The sequence below is a fragment of the Nipponia nippon genome, unplaced genomic scaffold (assembly GCF_047370975.1).
Source record: "Nipponia nippon isolate SJK-2023a ecotype South Korea unplaced genomic scaffold, ASM4737097v1 scaffold_12, whole genome shotgun sequence".
Taxonomy (NCBI): Eukaryota; Metazoa; Chordata; class Aves; order Pelecaniformes; family Threskiornithidae; genus Nipponia; species Nipponia nippon.
The window spans coordinates 4483035-4500310 of NW_028262313.1; the positions used below are offsets into that span (position 1 = coordinate 4483035).

At 41.2% G+C, this 17276-nt stretch overlaps 1 protein-coding gene and 1 long non-coding RNA gene across 11 annotated transcripts in view; one reads left to right on the plus strand and one right to left on the minus strand.

Moving 5' to 3' along the window:
• The window catches only part of ACSL4 (acyl-CoA synthetase long chain family member 4), a 48247-nt gene extending 38951 nt beyond the window's left edge, over window positions 1–9296 (plus strand). For all 10 annotated transcript variants that reach the window (XM_087748476.1, XM_087748481.1, XM_087748473.1 and 7 more), the window contains 7 exons: window positions 2929–3068; window positions 3538–3710; window positions 3911–3985; window positions 4215–4406; window positions 4957–5071; window positions 5799–5956; window positions 7791–9296. In XM_087748476.1, coding sequence (XP_087604602.1) covers window positions 2929–3068; window positions 3538–3710; window positions 3911–3985; window positions 4215–4406; window positions 4957–5071; window positions 5799–5956; window positions 7791–7948 — 1011 coding nt within the window. In that variant the 3' untranslated portion in view covers window positions 7949–9296. The remainder of the gene's footprint in view (window positions 1–2928; window positions 3069–3537; window positions 3711–3910; window positions 3986–4214; window positions 4407–4956; window positions 5072–5798; window positions 5957–7790) is intronic.
• Window positions 2–11517, minus strand: LOC148056657 (uncharacterized). Its single transcript, XR_015702553.1, has 3 exons — window positions 11395–11517; window positions 2528–2603; window positions 2–630 (listed from the first exon to the last, which is right to left on the minus strand). It is a non-coding gene; the product is annotated as an uncharacterized LOC148056657 (long non-coding RNA).
• Window positions 11518–17276: the final 5759 nt, after the last annotated feature.

Genomic DNA, 17276 nt, shown 5'->3' on the forward strand with positions numbered 1-17276 from the left:
TATGCAGAAACAGATATGTTTAGCAAAAAAAATGATGCTTTCTGTCTTGTTCGTGCTAGAAAAATCTATTTACTAACATTTTTTTCATGTGTAAGTAACTGTCACTAATAGGGAAAAAAGCAGAATATAGAAATTCCACTTGTCATCGCTTGAACCGAGCACTGATACTGCAGATGAGCACAAGAATACACGTATGCTAAAGCCAAGACCCTTTTTGATCCAAACCAGTAAATGTGTTTTAATAGTTACAAGCGATGTTTTACCGGGCTCCTGATCCAACAACAGGATACAGTCTTTGACAGTCACAGTCTGAACCCCCTTTTTGCACAGGGAGAAAGCAGGGTGGCTCTGGCTAAGGTGGACGCTTCAAGATACGGGCGTTTGGCTGAGCTACGGAATTTAGCAAGTTAAGCTGCGCTGCTGTAGTTGTTGGGGTGCTCAGTCTCAGCTGCCTGTCTCCAAGGTAGCACTTAGGCCAAGTCTCTCTTGCTGTTCTTAGGGTAAGCAGGCCATGCTTCGTCTCCTCTTAAAAGAAAAAATGATCAGGAGACTGTAACTCTTACTGCTTCCGTAGCTTACGTTGCTCTTTGGGTGACCAGGCTTCTGCGTTCCACAAGGTCTTAGCGCTATCTGAAAAATACACAAATGTTTGCGTCTTTCTAATGCAAAAGCCTTCCTCGCGTGTCCTGGAATCACCTGCGCTGCTTTTATGGTCCTATCACGTCTGTGGCTCGTAAGACTGGTAGCACCAGCTTTTGCCACACGGTGCGGGTGGGTGAGTAAGAGGATTTAATCTCAGTTAAGAGTAGTGAGTTTTGGTTGGATTTGGTTGTTCTGCAGCATCTTTTGGGAATAGCCAAGAGTTTTTAAATCAATTACTGGCATTTTTTTGGTTTATAAAATATTAATCATATATATGGGCTTGCTCTTTGTCTTAATAATTAACTGAGTGACAATTAGTATGTCTGAGAACCCCAGCTTTTTGGAAAATATCCATTTAAGTTTATTTCCTGGGGAAAATTCAAATGCTAGGCTAGTGGCAAAAGCAGTGTACATTTTAAATATGGACATAATCCCTTTTGGAAGGACTATGTTTCATGCACGTGCAAAAAGAAAAAAAAAGTCCGTGCAGACGGCTTCATATGAACTAACTGCAGAGCAGTGGTGATGCTGAACCCCACCTGAATGTCTTGATTCTATGGACTGACTATCACAAAGGAGTTAGGAGAGGAAAAAATAAAATTGGAACGGATGCTCCATTTTCAGTTGATAGCATAGAGGATCTAGAGTTCAACAGTCTACAGCAAAGAGGAAAAACCGTCAGGAGCCCTCGTAGGAACAGCACTTACGTAACATCATCTAATAAATATTTCTCTCCCTAGAACTATTGTCTTGTTTTTATCATCAAAACATCGTAAGACCACCAGTGATTAGAACGTATAAGGAATGAAATGGAAAATAATTCTAACAGAATCCAGAGACACAAATATTTCCAAATACTTGATTGAATCAGAATATTGTAGTAAGGGTTAATAGTTCCTTCCAGCCTTTGTCATTCTGAATACCACGTCATGCCTCTTTCCAAAAAGCTGCAATTAATTCCGCTTTAAGATATTTGTTTGGCTTTTGGAAATATTAGACGATATTCTGCAGGTAAACTGGGCTGAAAAGAGTGTACGGTTTTTCTGAAATTCTAGTTTGTCTAAATCCCAATCACGAAGACTTGAAGGAAATAATCAAAAACACTAATGAGAGTGGTTTCTAATAACACTTGAATATTTTGGTCTCCGATATTTCAAAGTAAATCATTTTCATAGCTTTCTTCTCAATTTTAATTTGACTTTTGTTAGAAAGCACGTAAATACTTCAAAGCATCGTGCTCTGCAACAAACTTGGAGGAGCCAATCCGTAAACTTCGGTTAAATACTTCACCAGTCTGAACACTTAAAATAAATATTTTAAGTTCTGTGTATTGTAGTGATCATAAGCTTATTATTTTAATGGAAACTAATTTCTTGCCTGTGAGAGAACTGCGTTTTTTGGTCAGGTAACTAGAATTACTGCAACCCCATTGCCGTGAAAGTTGAAAAACTTCTCTTGGAAAAGGAAGTGGTGAAATGAAATCTCAGTTCGTTCCCTTGCGCTTGCCAGTTGCCGTGGATGAAGCACAGCATCAGGGCTAAGCGCGATGAACCTTGCAGAGCATATACCAACCTTTAGCAAAGAGATTCAGCTAAACTTGAACTCAAAACTTTCTAAATCGGTTTGTCGCATTTTAAGTACAGGTTAAGGTGTTACCCATAACATAAGCGATATAACATAGCAAGTTTTACGACACACGGACATGTTACCCAAGATTTGTAGCTGTGGTTGATAGAGAAGACATCTTCAGAATGAGGGGCGGAAAGTATTTTAAAACCAAATCTGAGGTTTAGAAAGCCGTTTCTAGAAAGGCAAGGGTCCTCTGAATTACTGCAGCATGCCTGCAGGCCCGCAGAGGTCACTCAGTCACTTGCCCTTGACTTACCTGTCTGCCTAATTGAAGGCAGTTTTCTGCTAGAAGGTCTGTACTACAGCATGAGGGTTCTTCCTCGCCGGTGATACTGGTGTGAGGAGAAAAGAGCAAATGGAGAAAAGTAAGGCTAAGTCACTGATTTTCTACTGCATTTTCGATACCTCATTCTTCTCATTTCAAATAGCTCCAAGCGGCCATGGTCTATAAATTGACTAATTGATCACACATTAAAAGCATTCCAGCAGTTAAGCATTGCCTAACCAATGATGCAGACATTTTCACTCTTACTGTATTATCCATTTTAAAGGAAGAATAATAGGGGGCTTTAATTTTATTTTTAACATGGAATTTAATTTACACGCGCTCGTCTGTTCTGTGTGGGAATTTTCCTTGCTTTTTTTAACACTTTGTAGGAAATAATGGACAGAATTTATAAAAACGTCATGAGTAAAGTTCAAGAGATGAACTATATTCAGAGAACTCTGTTCAAGATAGGCTATGACTACAAATTGGAACAAATCAAGAGGGGATACGATGCACCTCTGTGTAACATGTAAGTATAATTCACGGTCCAAGCGTGCCTTTTTCCTTGTGATTTGTTAAGACAGTCTAAAAGAATATAGCTATCTGACATCAGACCATTCTCATCCAACGCCCAAATATCATCTAATGACTAACTGAAATAATCCAAGTTCTGACTGGAAATGGATAAGATATTTAATGTTAGGAATGACTAATCTTCAGAACAGATGACTAGTTAGTTTTCATTGGATTGCCTTTTTTTTTTTAGTAATAAAATTGGAATGCTTGTTTAGTTAAGTTACAGGAATTCTGCCATCATTCCGCCAAATGTTACGCAAGAGGTAACGTTTTTTATTCTCCCTGCTGTCCGCTAAAATCTGTGAATGATTAAGTTATTTCTAAGGTGTCCCAGATAGGAAGGAAGAAGAAGGTTTGTGTCTCTCTTTTTATAAAAGTGAGCTGAGTGAATGATTTTTAATGCTTTTTTTCCTTCTTTCAAGACTACTGTTTAAAAAAGTAAAGGCACTACTGGGAGGGAATGTCCGTATGATGCTTTCTGGAGGAGCACCACTCTCGCCTCAAACACAAAGGTTCATGAACATCTGTTTTTGCTGTCCTGTTGGTCAAGGCTATGGACTAACAGAAACCTGTGGAGCTGGAACAATTACAGAAGGTAGTTAAAATGCTTCTGGAAATACATAATTTAAGATATAGATATATATGAGGGTTTGGTGGGGTTTTTTGTAAACTCAAAATAGCTGTAGTTCTTCACTGCAATAAAGTAACTTGAGATAAGCCACTGCCTTATTTATGGTTTGAGTTTATATTTCAAATGACAAAAATCTTTGTATTCTTCCTTGTTCTCTCCCGAAGTTGCTGATTACAGCACTGGCAGAGTTGGAGCTCCTCTTATTTGTTGTGAAATAAAATTGAGAGACTGGCAAGAAGGTGAGAGTATTGAATGTTTTGATTTCAGAGTAACTAATTTAACCACTGCTTAGCTGGCTTCTTTGCCTATCTGCTTAGCTACATGTAATATATGAAGTAATTGTTCTTTATCTTTTATAGTAGTCCTAAATTTGTGTGCATTAACTTCAAGCTGAAGTTTCAAAATATCTTCTTGGCAGCAGAATATCCAAGTTAAAAATAATTATGTGGGGATTTTCTTGTTTTTCAGGGGGCTATACCAACAAAGACAAGCCTAATCCTAGAGGAGAAATTATAATTGGTGGACCTAATGTCTCAATGGGCTATTTTAAAAACAAAGAGAAGACAGCAGAAGAGTTCTCCATTGATGAGAACGGTCAGAGATGGTTCTGTACAGGAGATATAGGGGAATTTCATCCGGATGGGTGTCTGCAGATCATAGGTTGGCCTCAATTTTTGATATCTTCCTATATTACAAGCTCTTGACTAAACATAATTATAAGCATGCTATTAATCCTGTTGGCTTTGCCAGGGCTAATCTACTTAAGGTTACCTGCTTGCAGAATCACAGCGTAAAACACACTCCCAAAAGTCCTCACAGCTGTAGCACAATTTTGGAAGTGATGCCGTTTCCTGTGACATTATCACTATCTCAATTTAGCACATGGCCTTTAAAGAATAAATGTAAGATTAATTTTTGGTATTAATCACAAAGCTTTAAAATCAGAGTCCCCATCACTTTCATACAAGTTATGTGACAAGAAGTGTAGTGCTATATAACCTTTCTTACAGAAGCCATTATAAAGTTGGCAGAATACGTACATGCTATTAGCTGCTTTAAAATTTTAATAAGATGCTTTAATTCCTGTTTATTAAGAATCTTGATAGCTTTGCACAGACTACATATATAGTGGCTTTGCAAATGAGTCTGTGGAAATGCAAAAGTTTAAATGGAACAAGTTTGGTTTTTTTCCTTCCCCCTCAACTCCTAGATCGTAAGAAAGACTTGGTAAAGCTCCAAGCAGGAGAATATGTATCTCTGGGCAAAGTGGAGGCAGCACTGAAGAACTGTCCGTTGATTGACAATATCTGTGCCTATGCCAAAAGGTAAGAGTGGTATTAGTTTAGAAATTCCATTTAGGGTAAACATGAAATATAGGCTCTGACCCACTTCTCTGATGATGATATACTATAGTTTTCCATGATTTCCACTGAACAAACCCCCCTACCAGGGTACAAGTTATAAATAGGACCTCTGAAGTAGCACAGCTGCCCAGATTCCCTAAAAGCGGAAGAAGTGACCTATGTTCTCCTGTTGGCATTTCCCCTATCCTGATACCCGCCAGTTCCATTCCATCCCTTCGCCAAACTGGTATAATTATATTTAGCACGTGTGTTGGCTTTCTGTCAGAATACCAGAGAAAAGTTAATCTGGCCACTTTGCACCTGATCCAAAGCTCTCCACTGAGTTTTGGAAATAGTCCTGGTCCTCTCCCTCCCCTCAACTTAAACACAGGACATGAAGGGCAACTGAAGAGAACTAGCTAAACCCCGGATGTAGCTGGGAAGCTAAACTGAGATGTGCACTCGTGAAATTACAGCGAAGCATGATACCGATCAAACCTAACGTTATAAAACAACTTAGAATACCTCTGGTAAGTCATCGGTTGCGAAGACTTAATGCACAAGAAGGATTCTGTATGGGGGAATAACTACAGTTCAGAAAGCACTGGGGATCTGTGTATCTAACAGCAAGTAAGCATTTTACTCCCTGACATGGAAGCCTTAACTGTTTGGATGTTTTTTCCTTCCTTCTCTTGCCATCCTGTGGTAGCGACCAGTCTTACGTGATCAGTTTTGTGGTTCCTAATCAGAAGAAGCTGACGGCGTTAGCTGAGCAGAAAGGCATCAGTGGAACCTGGGTAGATATTTGTAACGATCCTACAATGGAAGCTGAAATACTGCAAGAGATTAAAGAAGTGGCAAACAAGAGTAAGTAAAGCAGCACATTGTGCTAGCCGATCTCATGGTGCCCATGCAGCAAAAATTCTCGGTTATCCTCACTAACTGTTCCTCCTTCTTCCTGTTGCCGCTGCATCTGCCCAAACTTAACAGTTTAATCAGAGGCAAAGACCACATCAAATTGGTGCCTGTTATCCCAGGAACTGACATACTTTTTGGTTGTATGAACTACTTTATCTTTTTTCATTTACTAAAAAAAAAAAAAAAAAATCTAGTTTGTTTTTTTGGTGGTTTTTTTTTTTCCAACTAAATTCTAGAGACAGGTTGCTTGTCTAATACCATTAAAATAAGGTCCAAAAGAGTTGTCAATTTGGAAGGGAAGTTAAAGACATTTGTGGTAAGAAAGCTAGTTGAACAAGAGATTTCAAAGCTTTTTTTTCCCCATGCAACTTTGCCCCCTACAGCTTTGAACAACCATGATCCTTGTGGTTGTAATGGCTTAAAAGCCTGCTCTGCCTTGCTGTGGTACTGAACGATCAAAAGCCTCATCAAGCCTTTATGGGGCCCAAAAATTAACAAACTGAGGAAAAAAAGTCTCTAAAGCACTTGGCACCTCATAGAAGGAAGTAGTAAAACCGGACTTAAACACACACTGAGCACTGCCTCTCGAACTTGAGAGGAGAATCTGCCTTTTGAAACTGAAAAAAATGAGAATGAAAGGCACTATTAAGTCCTGCCTTTTAAAAAAAAAAAAAAAAATCAATCCGTAGGTCTCAGACTTAGGTTTGAACATTTTAATCCATGTTTTTCTATATGAACTAGGCAAATTACTATCCATATAGCTTTGTTTATTCAAAATCTTTGCTTATACATTCTTTCTACCTTCTAGATAGTAATCTACCACTGAGATACAACTAATTCATTTGAAACTTTTTTCCAAAACTATTTGAAAGAGATCGTTCTCATTTTTAGCAGAATGTAATGCACCTTCACCACGAGCAGGCATATATCTAAATAAGACGAAACAATACAGTACCAGTTTGAAGCTGGAGAGACAGAAGAGCTCCTGGGGACAGGCTGCCAGCCAGAGATCCCCACTGTCCTCCATCTGCTGCCACCTAGAGGCGGTGCTGCCACAAGCTGTCCTAAAAATTCAGCTACAAGTCTCTGTGTGGGATCCTCCTGAGGCCTCTCTGCAGCAGCTCCCTGCCCTGTTCACGATGTCCCTGCCCTTCTCCCTGAAGCAGCCACCTACCTCCTCCCTTGCCTTACCCCTCTTTGGCCTGTTGCCTGGGCAAGAGGTAGAAGCAACTTTGGTTGCAATGAGGCACTGCTTCCAGCTGAAGGGAAAATAAGGGAGTAACGTAACAAAAATACAGAGAAATCCCTTTATTTTTAACTCTAAACAAACTCCTAGGAAGGAAAAATTTGGGAAAGAATCATTCAGCCATGGGAAGTATCGAAATACTTCATTATAATTTAAATATGAAGCGCATCCAATCTAGTTGTTACTACATTCCTATAATAAAGGTACGACTCCAGATTTCAGTGTATCCTCCTGTGACAGTAGTCTCAGATCTTCAGGCTGCACACTTATTTGTTGCAGGCTTTAGATTTTACACTGTTACATCCAATACAAGCTATAAGTACAGCATGTAATTAGAATATTTGCACACTAACCAGTACTCGGCATTGGTACAAGATTAAATTTGCTTGTGTTCATTCTGTAAGGTTACTTCGTTAAGTAGGACACCATATTATACAAGCTACAGGGTGCTCACCTTAGATTTTTAGGTGGCATGAATTAATATTTCATTTGGCTACGTAATCATAGTCATGCTTTCATTTCTTTTTGTCCCTGCAGTGAAATTAGAAAGGTTTGAAATACCCATCAAAGTACGGTTAAGCCCTGAACCGTGGACCCCAGAGACTGGGTTGGTAACAGATGCTTTCAAGCTGAAAAGGAAAGAACTGAAAAACCATTACCTCAACGACATCGAAAGAATGTATGGAGGCAAATAAGCAAGTTATGTTGACCAGACACTTGTGCAGGTGGTTCCTTCTCATGCCTCAATTTTGGATGTCTGTGTATACTGTAGATATCACACATTCAGAAAATGTACCAAATGGATGAATGTTTCTGTAATCTTTATCAAGTACAACGGAGAATCTCTTAGACTCCAAATTCTTAATTATTAGAAGATTAGACACTGATGGTCTTCATAGAGTTTCATGTGATCATCTCCAGTTTTGAGACAGACATCATTACGTGAAGCAGTAGGACCAGGTCATTTTATTATTATTGTGTCTCTAGCATATTCAGACTGCTTGCAACTTCTCTTTAATTCATTCTGAAGTCTGGACTATATTTCAAAGAGAAAAATTAATGTAATGGTAGTGACAGATTCTTCTGTCACAGTAAGATACTTGGCAAGGGAGGAAAAAGAGTGTCTAAAGTCTACCCTTCTCCATTTAAAAACAAAAATGAGATGACAACATTAGTCAAGAACTTGCTAGAGATCACTAATAATGCACTGCTTGAGAATGGATGGATTCTTCTGCACATCAGTTAGTATCTACAGTGCCTAACAAAGAATATAAAGTACACTTACTGAAATAAAGGTGAACTGAAAAGCTTTCTAAAAACGAATTATTTGAAATTTCATTCCAGAGCATTGAATTAACTATTTCAACTTCCAGCTCACCAAGTAAGTTTTTACTTGCCCCTCTATTTTAATTCAAGCAGGGCTTTCCACTAGGATGCACAGCATAATGGAAAACAGACTTGCGCTGCTACAGAGGAGGTACTGATGAGAAATCACCACCTGAACGCAGAATGCAAAACTTGCATCTTGACTGGGAAACAACAGTGAAATTGATGAGCAGTTGTCTCTAAGCAGATTTGAAACTCAAAGGAGTTTTGGTTTTTTGGTGTTTTGTTGTTGTGGTTTTTTGGGTTTTTTTGTTGGTCCCCCGTCCCCCCCCCCGAGTGATTGGTGGTTTTGTTTTTAAGGCACTGATCCTCTAGACCTTCACATGCATGCGAGTAACAGTACAGGTTACCCGTATGTAATGTAGAGGATCAGGGTCTAAATGTCTGTATTCACTTTATGGAAAGGTATTTCCGTTCACCTTTTAAACGCGGTAAGCCTAACAAGGCAACCTGAAACCAACAGTCGTTTCCCCACGTAGTCTTGTTTTACTTACAGAGAAGTGGCCAGGGAATCTTTGCTTTATGGAACTTGTAAAAGGGACAAATCACTCTTTACAGAAATGCATTATAAAACCCTTCTCTTATTAACTGGAAGTCATAGATGTGAAGAAGTGGGAAGATATAATTTAATAATAGTTCATCATTTTGTGTGCAGAATCCTGTATACTGTGTGTCTTCTTTGGAATTGTAACTGAGCTCCTGCATCCCTGCTAGCTCTTCACACTTGAACCATAAATGCTGTAAAAAGTGGAGGCTCTTGATACTGTTCTACTTTGCACTTTCTTAATTGTTTTATATACATTACTTAATTTTGTACAGCTGTGGCCCTCAACTGCCATGTATTACAAATTCATTTTAAAGTATTTATAGATTTCTATTCATAATGTTTGTGTTGTGTATATGATGGTTAAAAAGAAAAATTATTTGGTATTGTCACTGTACAGAAAGTAAAAGATTTTGTACGATGCTTCTCTTGAACACACTAGCTTGCAATTTCAGAGCAAGTTTTTCCTTTATTGCATGTATGTGTATTTGTCTTTTTTCCAGTTCAAACAGATTTTGGCAAAAATAAATCATGGCTATATACTCACTAACTAAACTGCCCCTTCTCCTTGGGACCAACTTCAGACTCCCCCTGTATAACTTCCTCTGGCCAGTCCGGACCACTGCCAGCTCATCTTCAAAGAACCCCGAGGGGAAAGGGGAAAAGAAAATCTGACATATCAAGTTGACCATATCTAGTTGTGCCTGGAACTACAACAGTCACTAAAAGGAACAAGGAAATAGCTTTTCTAAAAAAGAAAATTATTTTTTTTTAAGACACATACCTTTGGTTTATGACAACAGGAAACACTTCCCATATCAGCAGCAACTTTTTAAATAACTTGGTCCTGGAGCCACGTTACCAATTTTTCCATGTTTAAAACCGGTCACTAATTAAATAGAATCATAGACTCATTTAGGTTGGAAAAGACCTTTAAGATCATCAAGTCCAACCGTAAATAGCCTTTAGTCAGCCTGTTAGCATCACAAAAGTTAAACACATGTAAGAAAGCAGGTTGTATGATTTTTTTAAACCGTGAATGTATTTATATGCAATGTATTTCATCTAGACTGCAGGTATCTTCTGTATCTTGGTTGACCGAGGATGGCTATTTTCAGTGTGTGTGTGTATATATATATATATACACACACACACACACGCAATGTTAACATTTCGAAAGTGGAATACAATTTAAATGGTTCAACAAGTTTGTGTCCTCAAGGTCTTTATATATTGCACAAGTTGTCTCTAGTTACTGTTCAGCGCCTCACATTCTCTCCGAAACTGAGCATACCTTAGGAGAACTTCTCCAACGAAGCAGCAAGTACCTGCTACAGATGTTGAAAACAAAGCCTAGAGTGGGCCTAGTTTTTCTTTCAAGAAATGAACTAAATGTGGATGTTCTGCAAAAGACTATTTGATGCACATCAGCTTTTTGAGCATTTTTGGAGAAGGGGAAGGATTATATCAGGCTGCCTTTAAATATGGGGATTACTTGCAAATATAATACTTGCAAGCGGGTAAGAACTTTATCCTTATTTTTAATGAACTCCAAATCCTTTTGTGACAGAGCTTGTGGAGAAGTAAGAAACAGAGGATGAGCAAGAATGTCGCTCTTGCCATTAAAAATAAGGAACTAGGGTGCAGATGAAGTGATAGAATATGGCTTCAAAACCATTATGTGATAGTTACAGATGACAGCCTGGGCTTGACTGAAAGGACATGCAATACAGGACCAAAGTGTGAAGGAGCAGTTCATTTACTAAATGTGAAGGTTCCAGAAAGCTCAAAGTAGATGCAAGTTCTTCAGAAAGCAGGTTCAGAATTTAAAATTATCCTCCTAAGTCTGAGAAACAAGTTCAAAGAGAAACAAAATCCAGTTCAGGCACTTCAGATGATACAAGATTATATTTAGGCCTGCTACTTCAAAAAACATGGAATATCTAGAGAAAGCCAGAGTATAACCACAGTAACCGTGGGACTAGAAAGCTTGCTCTATGAAGGAAGATTATAGTTGGGTTTAGCTGGCCTGAAGAGGCATGGCACATGCCAGGAGGTGATAAACCTCCAACTACATACAGCGTTACCCTAACCAAGGCACAAAAGAGCTGTCACCAGTGGAAGAGGAGGGACAGAGAGTAAGCTTACACTAAGTGACATTTATGATTGAACATTTTAAAAGAAACACAGAACTTTAAAACAATTCCTTACTGAATACTGAACCAGCTGCTCGAGATCTCTGCCACTGAAAGTCCTTAGAGCCTCAGAGCCAATGAAGGTTAAACAAACACCTTTCAGGAGCAGCTTTGACACAGACCCTTGGGTGGGGGAGACCTGGATCCTGTACGTAATGCAACAGTGATGCTGCATGTAACAGTAAGATGTCATTAAATGGCCTGCAAGGTAAAAGAAAAAAAAAAAAAAAGTATAAACAGAGAAAGTAATGAGCTATTCCCTTAAGAGTAGGTGAGGTGGTGTTTAACCAACCCAATGCAATTTTAGTGCCCATTACAACATCAGAGAACTTTGACCATAACACGATGGAGAGAGCTGCCTGCCAGGTAAGCCACTATGTTGGCCCGCAGTTCCCATCAAACCCTTTCTGGCTACATAAGGAACAGGACACGAGTTGAGAACGCGGGTCACTAATTTTCAGTCAAAAAAAAAAATATCTACCACATCCCAGAATGACAGTTTGAAATAACTGCATTGTATTCTAATGATAAATTAGTGATGTTCTGCAATTACATGCAACACAAGAAATAAATTCCCATTATGCATTTGGTTTTGGTGTGGGGTTTTTTGTTGTGGGTTTTTTGGTTTGTTTTTGTTTGGTTGTTTTGTTGTTTTTGTTTTTTTAACTGAGCCTGCCTACTGGCTAAGCTCTATTTACATGACAGTAAATCAATTTCCCTTTTAGATGCTAAAATTTAAACATTAGAAGCTGAAAAGTAACAAATCTTGTGCTGCTGTTGGGTAAGATGCCACAAAGGTGATTTACAAAACATAATCAGTAAAACTTGCAGTCACTGCTTACATGGAATTCTGAATGATGCACATAGAGAAAACGCAGGTATTCTACAGTAGTGTGAACTTACCTGGATTAATAAACAAAACACATTTCCAGTTAACTCAGTGCTGCTGCAGAGTAGATTGATTTTTTTTTTTTTTAAACACAGAATCATAGAATCGTTTATGTTGGAAAAGACCCTTAAGATCATCAAGTCCAACCATTAACCTAGCACTGCTGAGTCCACCACCAAACCATGTCCCTAAGCACCACGTCTACCCGCCTTTTAAATCCCTCCAGGAATGGGGACTCAGCCCCTGCCCTGGGCAGCCTGTGCCAGTGCCTGACAGCCCTTTCAGTGAAGAAGTTTTTCCTAATATCCAACCTAAACCTGCCCTGGCGCAGCTTGAGGCCGTTTCCTCTCGTCCCATCGCTTGTTACTGGGGAGAAGAGACCGACCCCCCCCGGCTCCAGCCTCCTTTCAGGCAGTTGTAGGGAGCGATGAAGGCTCCCTTCAGCCTCCTCTTCTCCAGGCTGAGCACCCCCAGCTCTCCCAGCCGCTCCTCACCAGACCCTTCCCCAGCCTCACTGCCCTGCTCTGGCCACACTCCAGCCCCTCAATGTCCTTCTTGTGGTGAGGGGCCCAAAAATGAACACAGGATTCGAGGTGGGGCCTTACCAGTGCCGAGTACAGGGGGACGATCACTGCCCTGGTCCTGCTGGCCACACTATTCCTGGTACAAGCCAGGATGTTGTTGGCCGCCTTGGCTACCTGGGCACACTGCTGGCTCATATTCAGCCAGCTGTCAACCAACACCCCCAGGTCCTTTTCTGCCAGGCAGCTCTCCAGCCACTCTTCCCCAAGCCCGCAGTGTTGCATGGGGTTGTTGTGACCCAAGTGCAGGACCCGGCCCGGAGCCTCATTGAGCCTCACACAGTTGGCCTTGGCCCATCCATCCAGCCTGTCCAGATCCCTCTGTAGGGCCCTCCTACCCTCCAGCAGATCGACACTCCCACCCAACTTGGTGTCCTCTGCAAACATCCTGAGGGTGCACTCGATCCCCTCATCCAGATCATTGATAAAGATATTAAACAGAACCAGCCCCAGTACTGAACCCTGGGGAGCACCAGTTGTGACTGGCTGCCAACTGGGTTTAACTCCATTCACCACCACTCTTTGGGCCCGGCCATCCAGCCAGTTTTTTACCCAGCAAAGAGTACGCCCATCCAAGCCATGAGCAGCCAGTTTCTCCAGGAGAACGCTGTGGGAAATGGTGTCAAAGGCTTTACTGAAGTCTAGGTAGACAACATCCACAGCCCTTCAACACGATAGAATTACGTCAGCCACGGAGGAATACGACTGACTATACTAAATACACATTTGTTGTTGGCCTGTCATCTTCACATAATTTAATTTGAATGAGTTCTGACAGAAATGGGGTGGCATTTGCCCTATTGCTTTGCTACTGGAACATGTAATATCTATAATCTTGCTATACCTTTATTGGGGAGATACATATTTGGAAGAAAATCAGACCCATTCTGTACTGACAAAGTGTTTTAATGAAGCTGATTATCACAGGTAATTTGTCCAAAACTGTCTTTAGTTGGAAGTGTGTAGCCTTGACATTACACCAATGCTAATTAAATTAGACAAACAGAGCTCTGGGCGCAGCGTCTGATCCTCAGAGCCCTCACCTATGCTTTTAAAGAAAAAAACAAACAAACAAACAAAAAAAACCCAAAAACACACTCTGTTGCATTTTTCATTTGTTCTCTCATTTTGAAACACCAATAACCTGGATAATGACGCCAGAAGTCTCTGTTTGTTCCACATGCATATTTCTGCATTTGCCCTCACCTGTCCTCCATTGCAGAAGTGCGACCACCCCATCTGTGCTATCCCCATCATTTCTGAAAATCCAGACCCTGCGCATGAATACTTATCACTCATGACATGATATCAGACATGATGATCTCGTATCACTAAAATGCCAAGGCAAAAAGATATCATAAAAGTTTTACTTTTTTAAAACACAGATAAGGAAGCGGTGGGGGAAGTAATTGAGCACTTCTTGATTCGAAACAGCGTTAGGGTACTTCTAACAGGCTTCTGTTGAGCCTATTTAAGAATAAAACTAGCCCAACTACGACTTGGGGTAGTGAGTCCACATATTGTTCCAGCACTTAACAGAAGTCCCAGCCCTGGGAGGTGTTGCTGGGGTTTTTATTTGTTTTAAACAAGGTGGTATCTAACCTAAACCTTTCCTGTTGGATATAGATCAGCTTATTACCTACGGTGCTCCCCCAGGGAGTGAACACAAAGAATGGCTCACTGTTCTCTCTAGCTGCCTGCCCTACTTTACTTTCCATCTTTCAAGGCTAAGCAAACCCAACCTCTCCCCATCAGCCTGTTTTTATAAAATTTAATCAGGGTCATTTAACCAGGGCCACTCTGTCCCTGTGTTCAAAATACGATACCCACCCTACAGAGCTTAGGGTAATTACCTCCCAAAGCCTGTAACTTCACTATATTCCAGAACATATTTGCCTCTTGCGTAATAATGTAACTCTCACCTTGTGACTTTTTTTTCCTTGTTATTTTTAAAACCTGGATCTCTGCTCTGAACACTTGCAGTAGCACAATAACGGTACTGCTGTGAGGGGTGGAAATGCACAGGTGGTGACAGTGACTTCTTAAGGAGCTCTGCAACCAAATGCTACACCACAACCCAAGCTGAATTTCTCACAAGTCAGTCTGACTCAGTTTGAACCTACGTACAGCCCACTCTAAGCATCTACTGGCAAGCAGAGTCCTCACTTTCAGAGGAAAGATGCCATTAAAATTGTTCATGCCAACAAAAATCACACTGTAGAAAAGCACATTAAAACCTGGCACTGTGTGAAGAAAAGTCTATCGGACTCTGGTTTTTGGCTCTCTTGAGATTCTAAATGGCTATTCAGCCCTTCTAACTGTTGTAAAAACTATGATCTATTGTATTTTCTATTTTATTTCCATTGTCTAGCCACCAATACACTTTCAGTAGGTCACCCATAGATAATGAAAAAACAAGATGCCTGCAACATATCTGAGGCAAAAACTTTGCTTAAGAGACGCGATTTTGTAAACGGACTCATAAGAGGAAAAAACCCACCCGCAGGCACAGCGGAAACATGCCTTACTGACTAGGCAGCAGCCTCCCACTCGTACACTATAGCTCGTAAATTCCACTGATGCTGGGGGGAGAGTGGAGATCGTAACTGTCCTTAAACCACAGGGTTTCTCGGTTATATTTCGATGATGGAGAAACAAGAAATAATGAATTGTGATTCTTGGGGGGTGGGGAGAAGAAAAAAAGATGATGGAGAACATATTGTTGCAGAAATATCCTGTTTTCCTAGTGTTTCTTCTGGAGCAACTTAAAGACTTAAAGAGAAGCATTATGGGAAAACCAGCTGCTATTCTTTCAAACCCTAAGCCAGCAGGACTGCACTCTTGCCTGATGCCGTGTACACAGAAAAGCCCAAGCCAGCACCACACCAACTCGCCTTTCCAGCTGCCCTTACAGATGGGTGCTTGTTCTGGTCTGCTGTTAAAATACATCCTTTTCTCTGAGGGCAACGAGAGGAAAATGGGATGAAACACAACAATCAGCCCCAGCCACCTCCTGGAAATGGGCAAAGAAACTGCACAATGTAAAAGTGACTCTAAATGCTGGAAAGATTGTGAATCTGTAAGACATGCAACGGCCACATTCACCTATAAGCATGATGACAAGTGAATTTAAGAAGTTACCAGATAAACAACCTGGGAATAGTGAAAATCTGAGGCCCTCAGAGCATTCATAGGATTTCAAAAATCCCATAACTATGGGCACAGAGCTTCGGGAGAGAAAAAAATTTAAAAAATTAAGATAACTTGCCTATCTGCTGCAGCCTCAGTCCCTCTCCAGCACAGAGATACCGGGAACAGCCCAGAGACCAGCCTGCTAACATTCAGTCCTCACCAGGCCTTTCTGCTTAAGGAACAGATCCTTTTCAGCTGATCACCAATTGTTTTAATTACTCCAATTAATTCTGCCTCGGGGTGTCTGACCACCACAGCTGCTGCTACTCAAGCTCCTGTGCCCCACCACCTTTCCTTGCAACACCTCCTTGCTTTTCTCCGTTACACACCACTCAACAGCAACCTGCTCTGTGAGCCTGCCCAGGGTCTTCTGCACTGATCTGCTGTAGTTTTGGCAGCACGGTGCTGGGTGAATCATAAAACCGTTTAGGTTGGAGAAGACCCTTGAGATCAAGTCCAACCGTTAACCCAGCACTGCCAAATCCACCACTAAACCATGTCCCTAAGCACCACATCTACCCGTCTTTTAAATACCTCCAGGGATGGGGACTCCACCACTTCCCTGGGCAGCCTGTGCCAGGGCCTGACAGCCCTTTCGGTGAAGTTTTCCTAATATCCAGCCCAAATCTGCCCTGGTGCAACTTGAGGCCGTTTCTTCTCATCCTATCACTTGTTACTTGGGAGAAGAGGCCGACCCCCAAATGAAGGGAGCAGCAGGTCCCGCACAGCTCTGCCAGGCTGCCTCGGCAGGCAGGGCTCAGGCTCAGGTGCCCATGGGCTTTGCCACAGAGAGGCCTGCAACAGGCCGGGTAAGCTGCCAAAGCTCAAATGAATACAGCCAGCTCCTTCCTGGCTTTATTTTGGTGGACCTGCATTTTCCCAAGCATTTACTTTCATGGTCTTGCTTCTGTAATTCAGGGAGCCTGGAAAGGGATCTCAGTTTGTGCCGTTCGCTGAGCAAAATAGAGATTTTTCTCTGACCGTTCCCTCCCGGAGGGAGCAGGAGCCCAGCCGGTGCTCGGCAGCCTCCCCTGCGCAGGACCCGCTGCTCCCAGGGGCTGAGGCATGAGGACTGCTCAGATGTTTTCTACATGACTGCTTTTTTCCAGCTGCACCTTTCACACAGAATTAGCTCATTTTACCCCTTCTAGCGTGGGAGAGTGCATTCGCGTGAAATTTGGCGCTGTGAGCAAGTGGAATTGGCCTTTTCAAACACCAGGCTCTTTCCTCCTTACC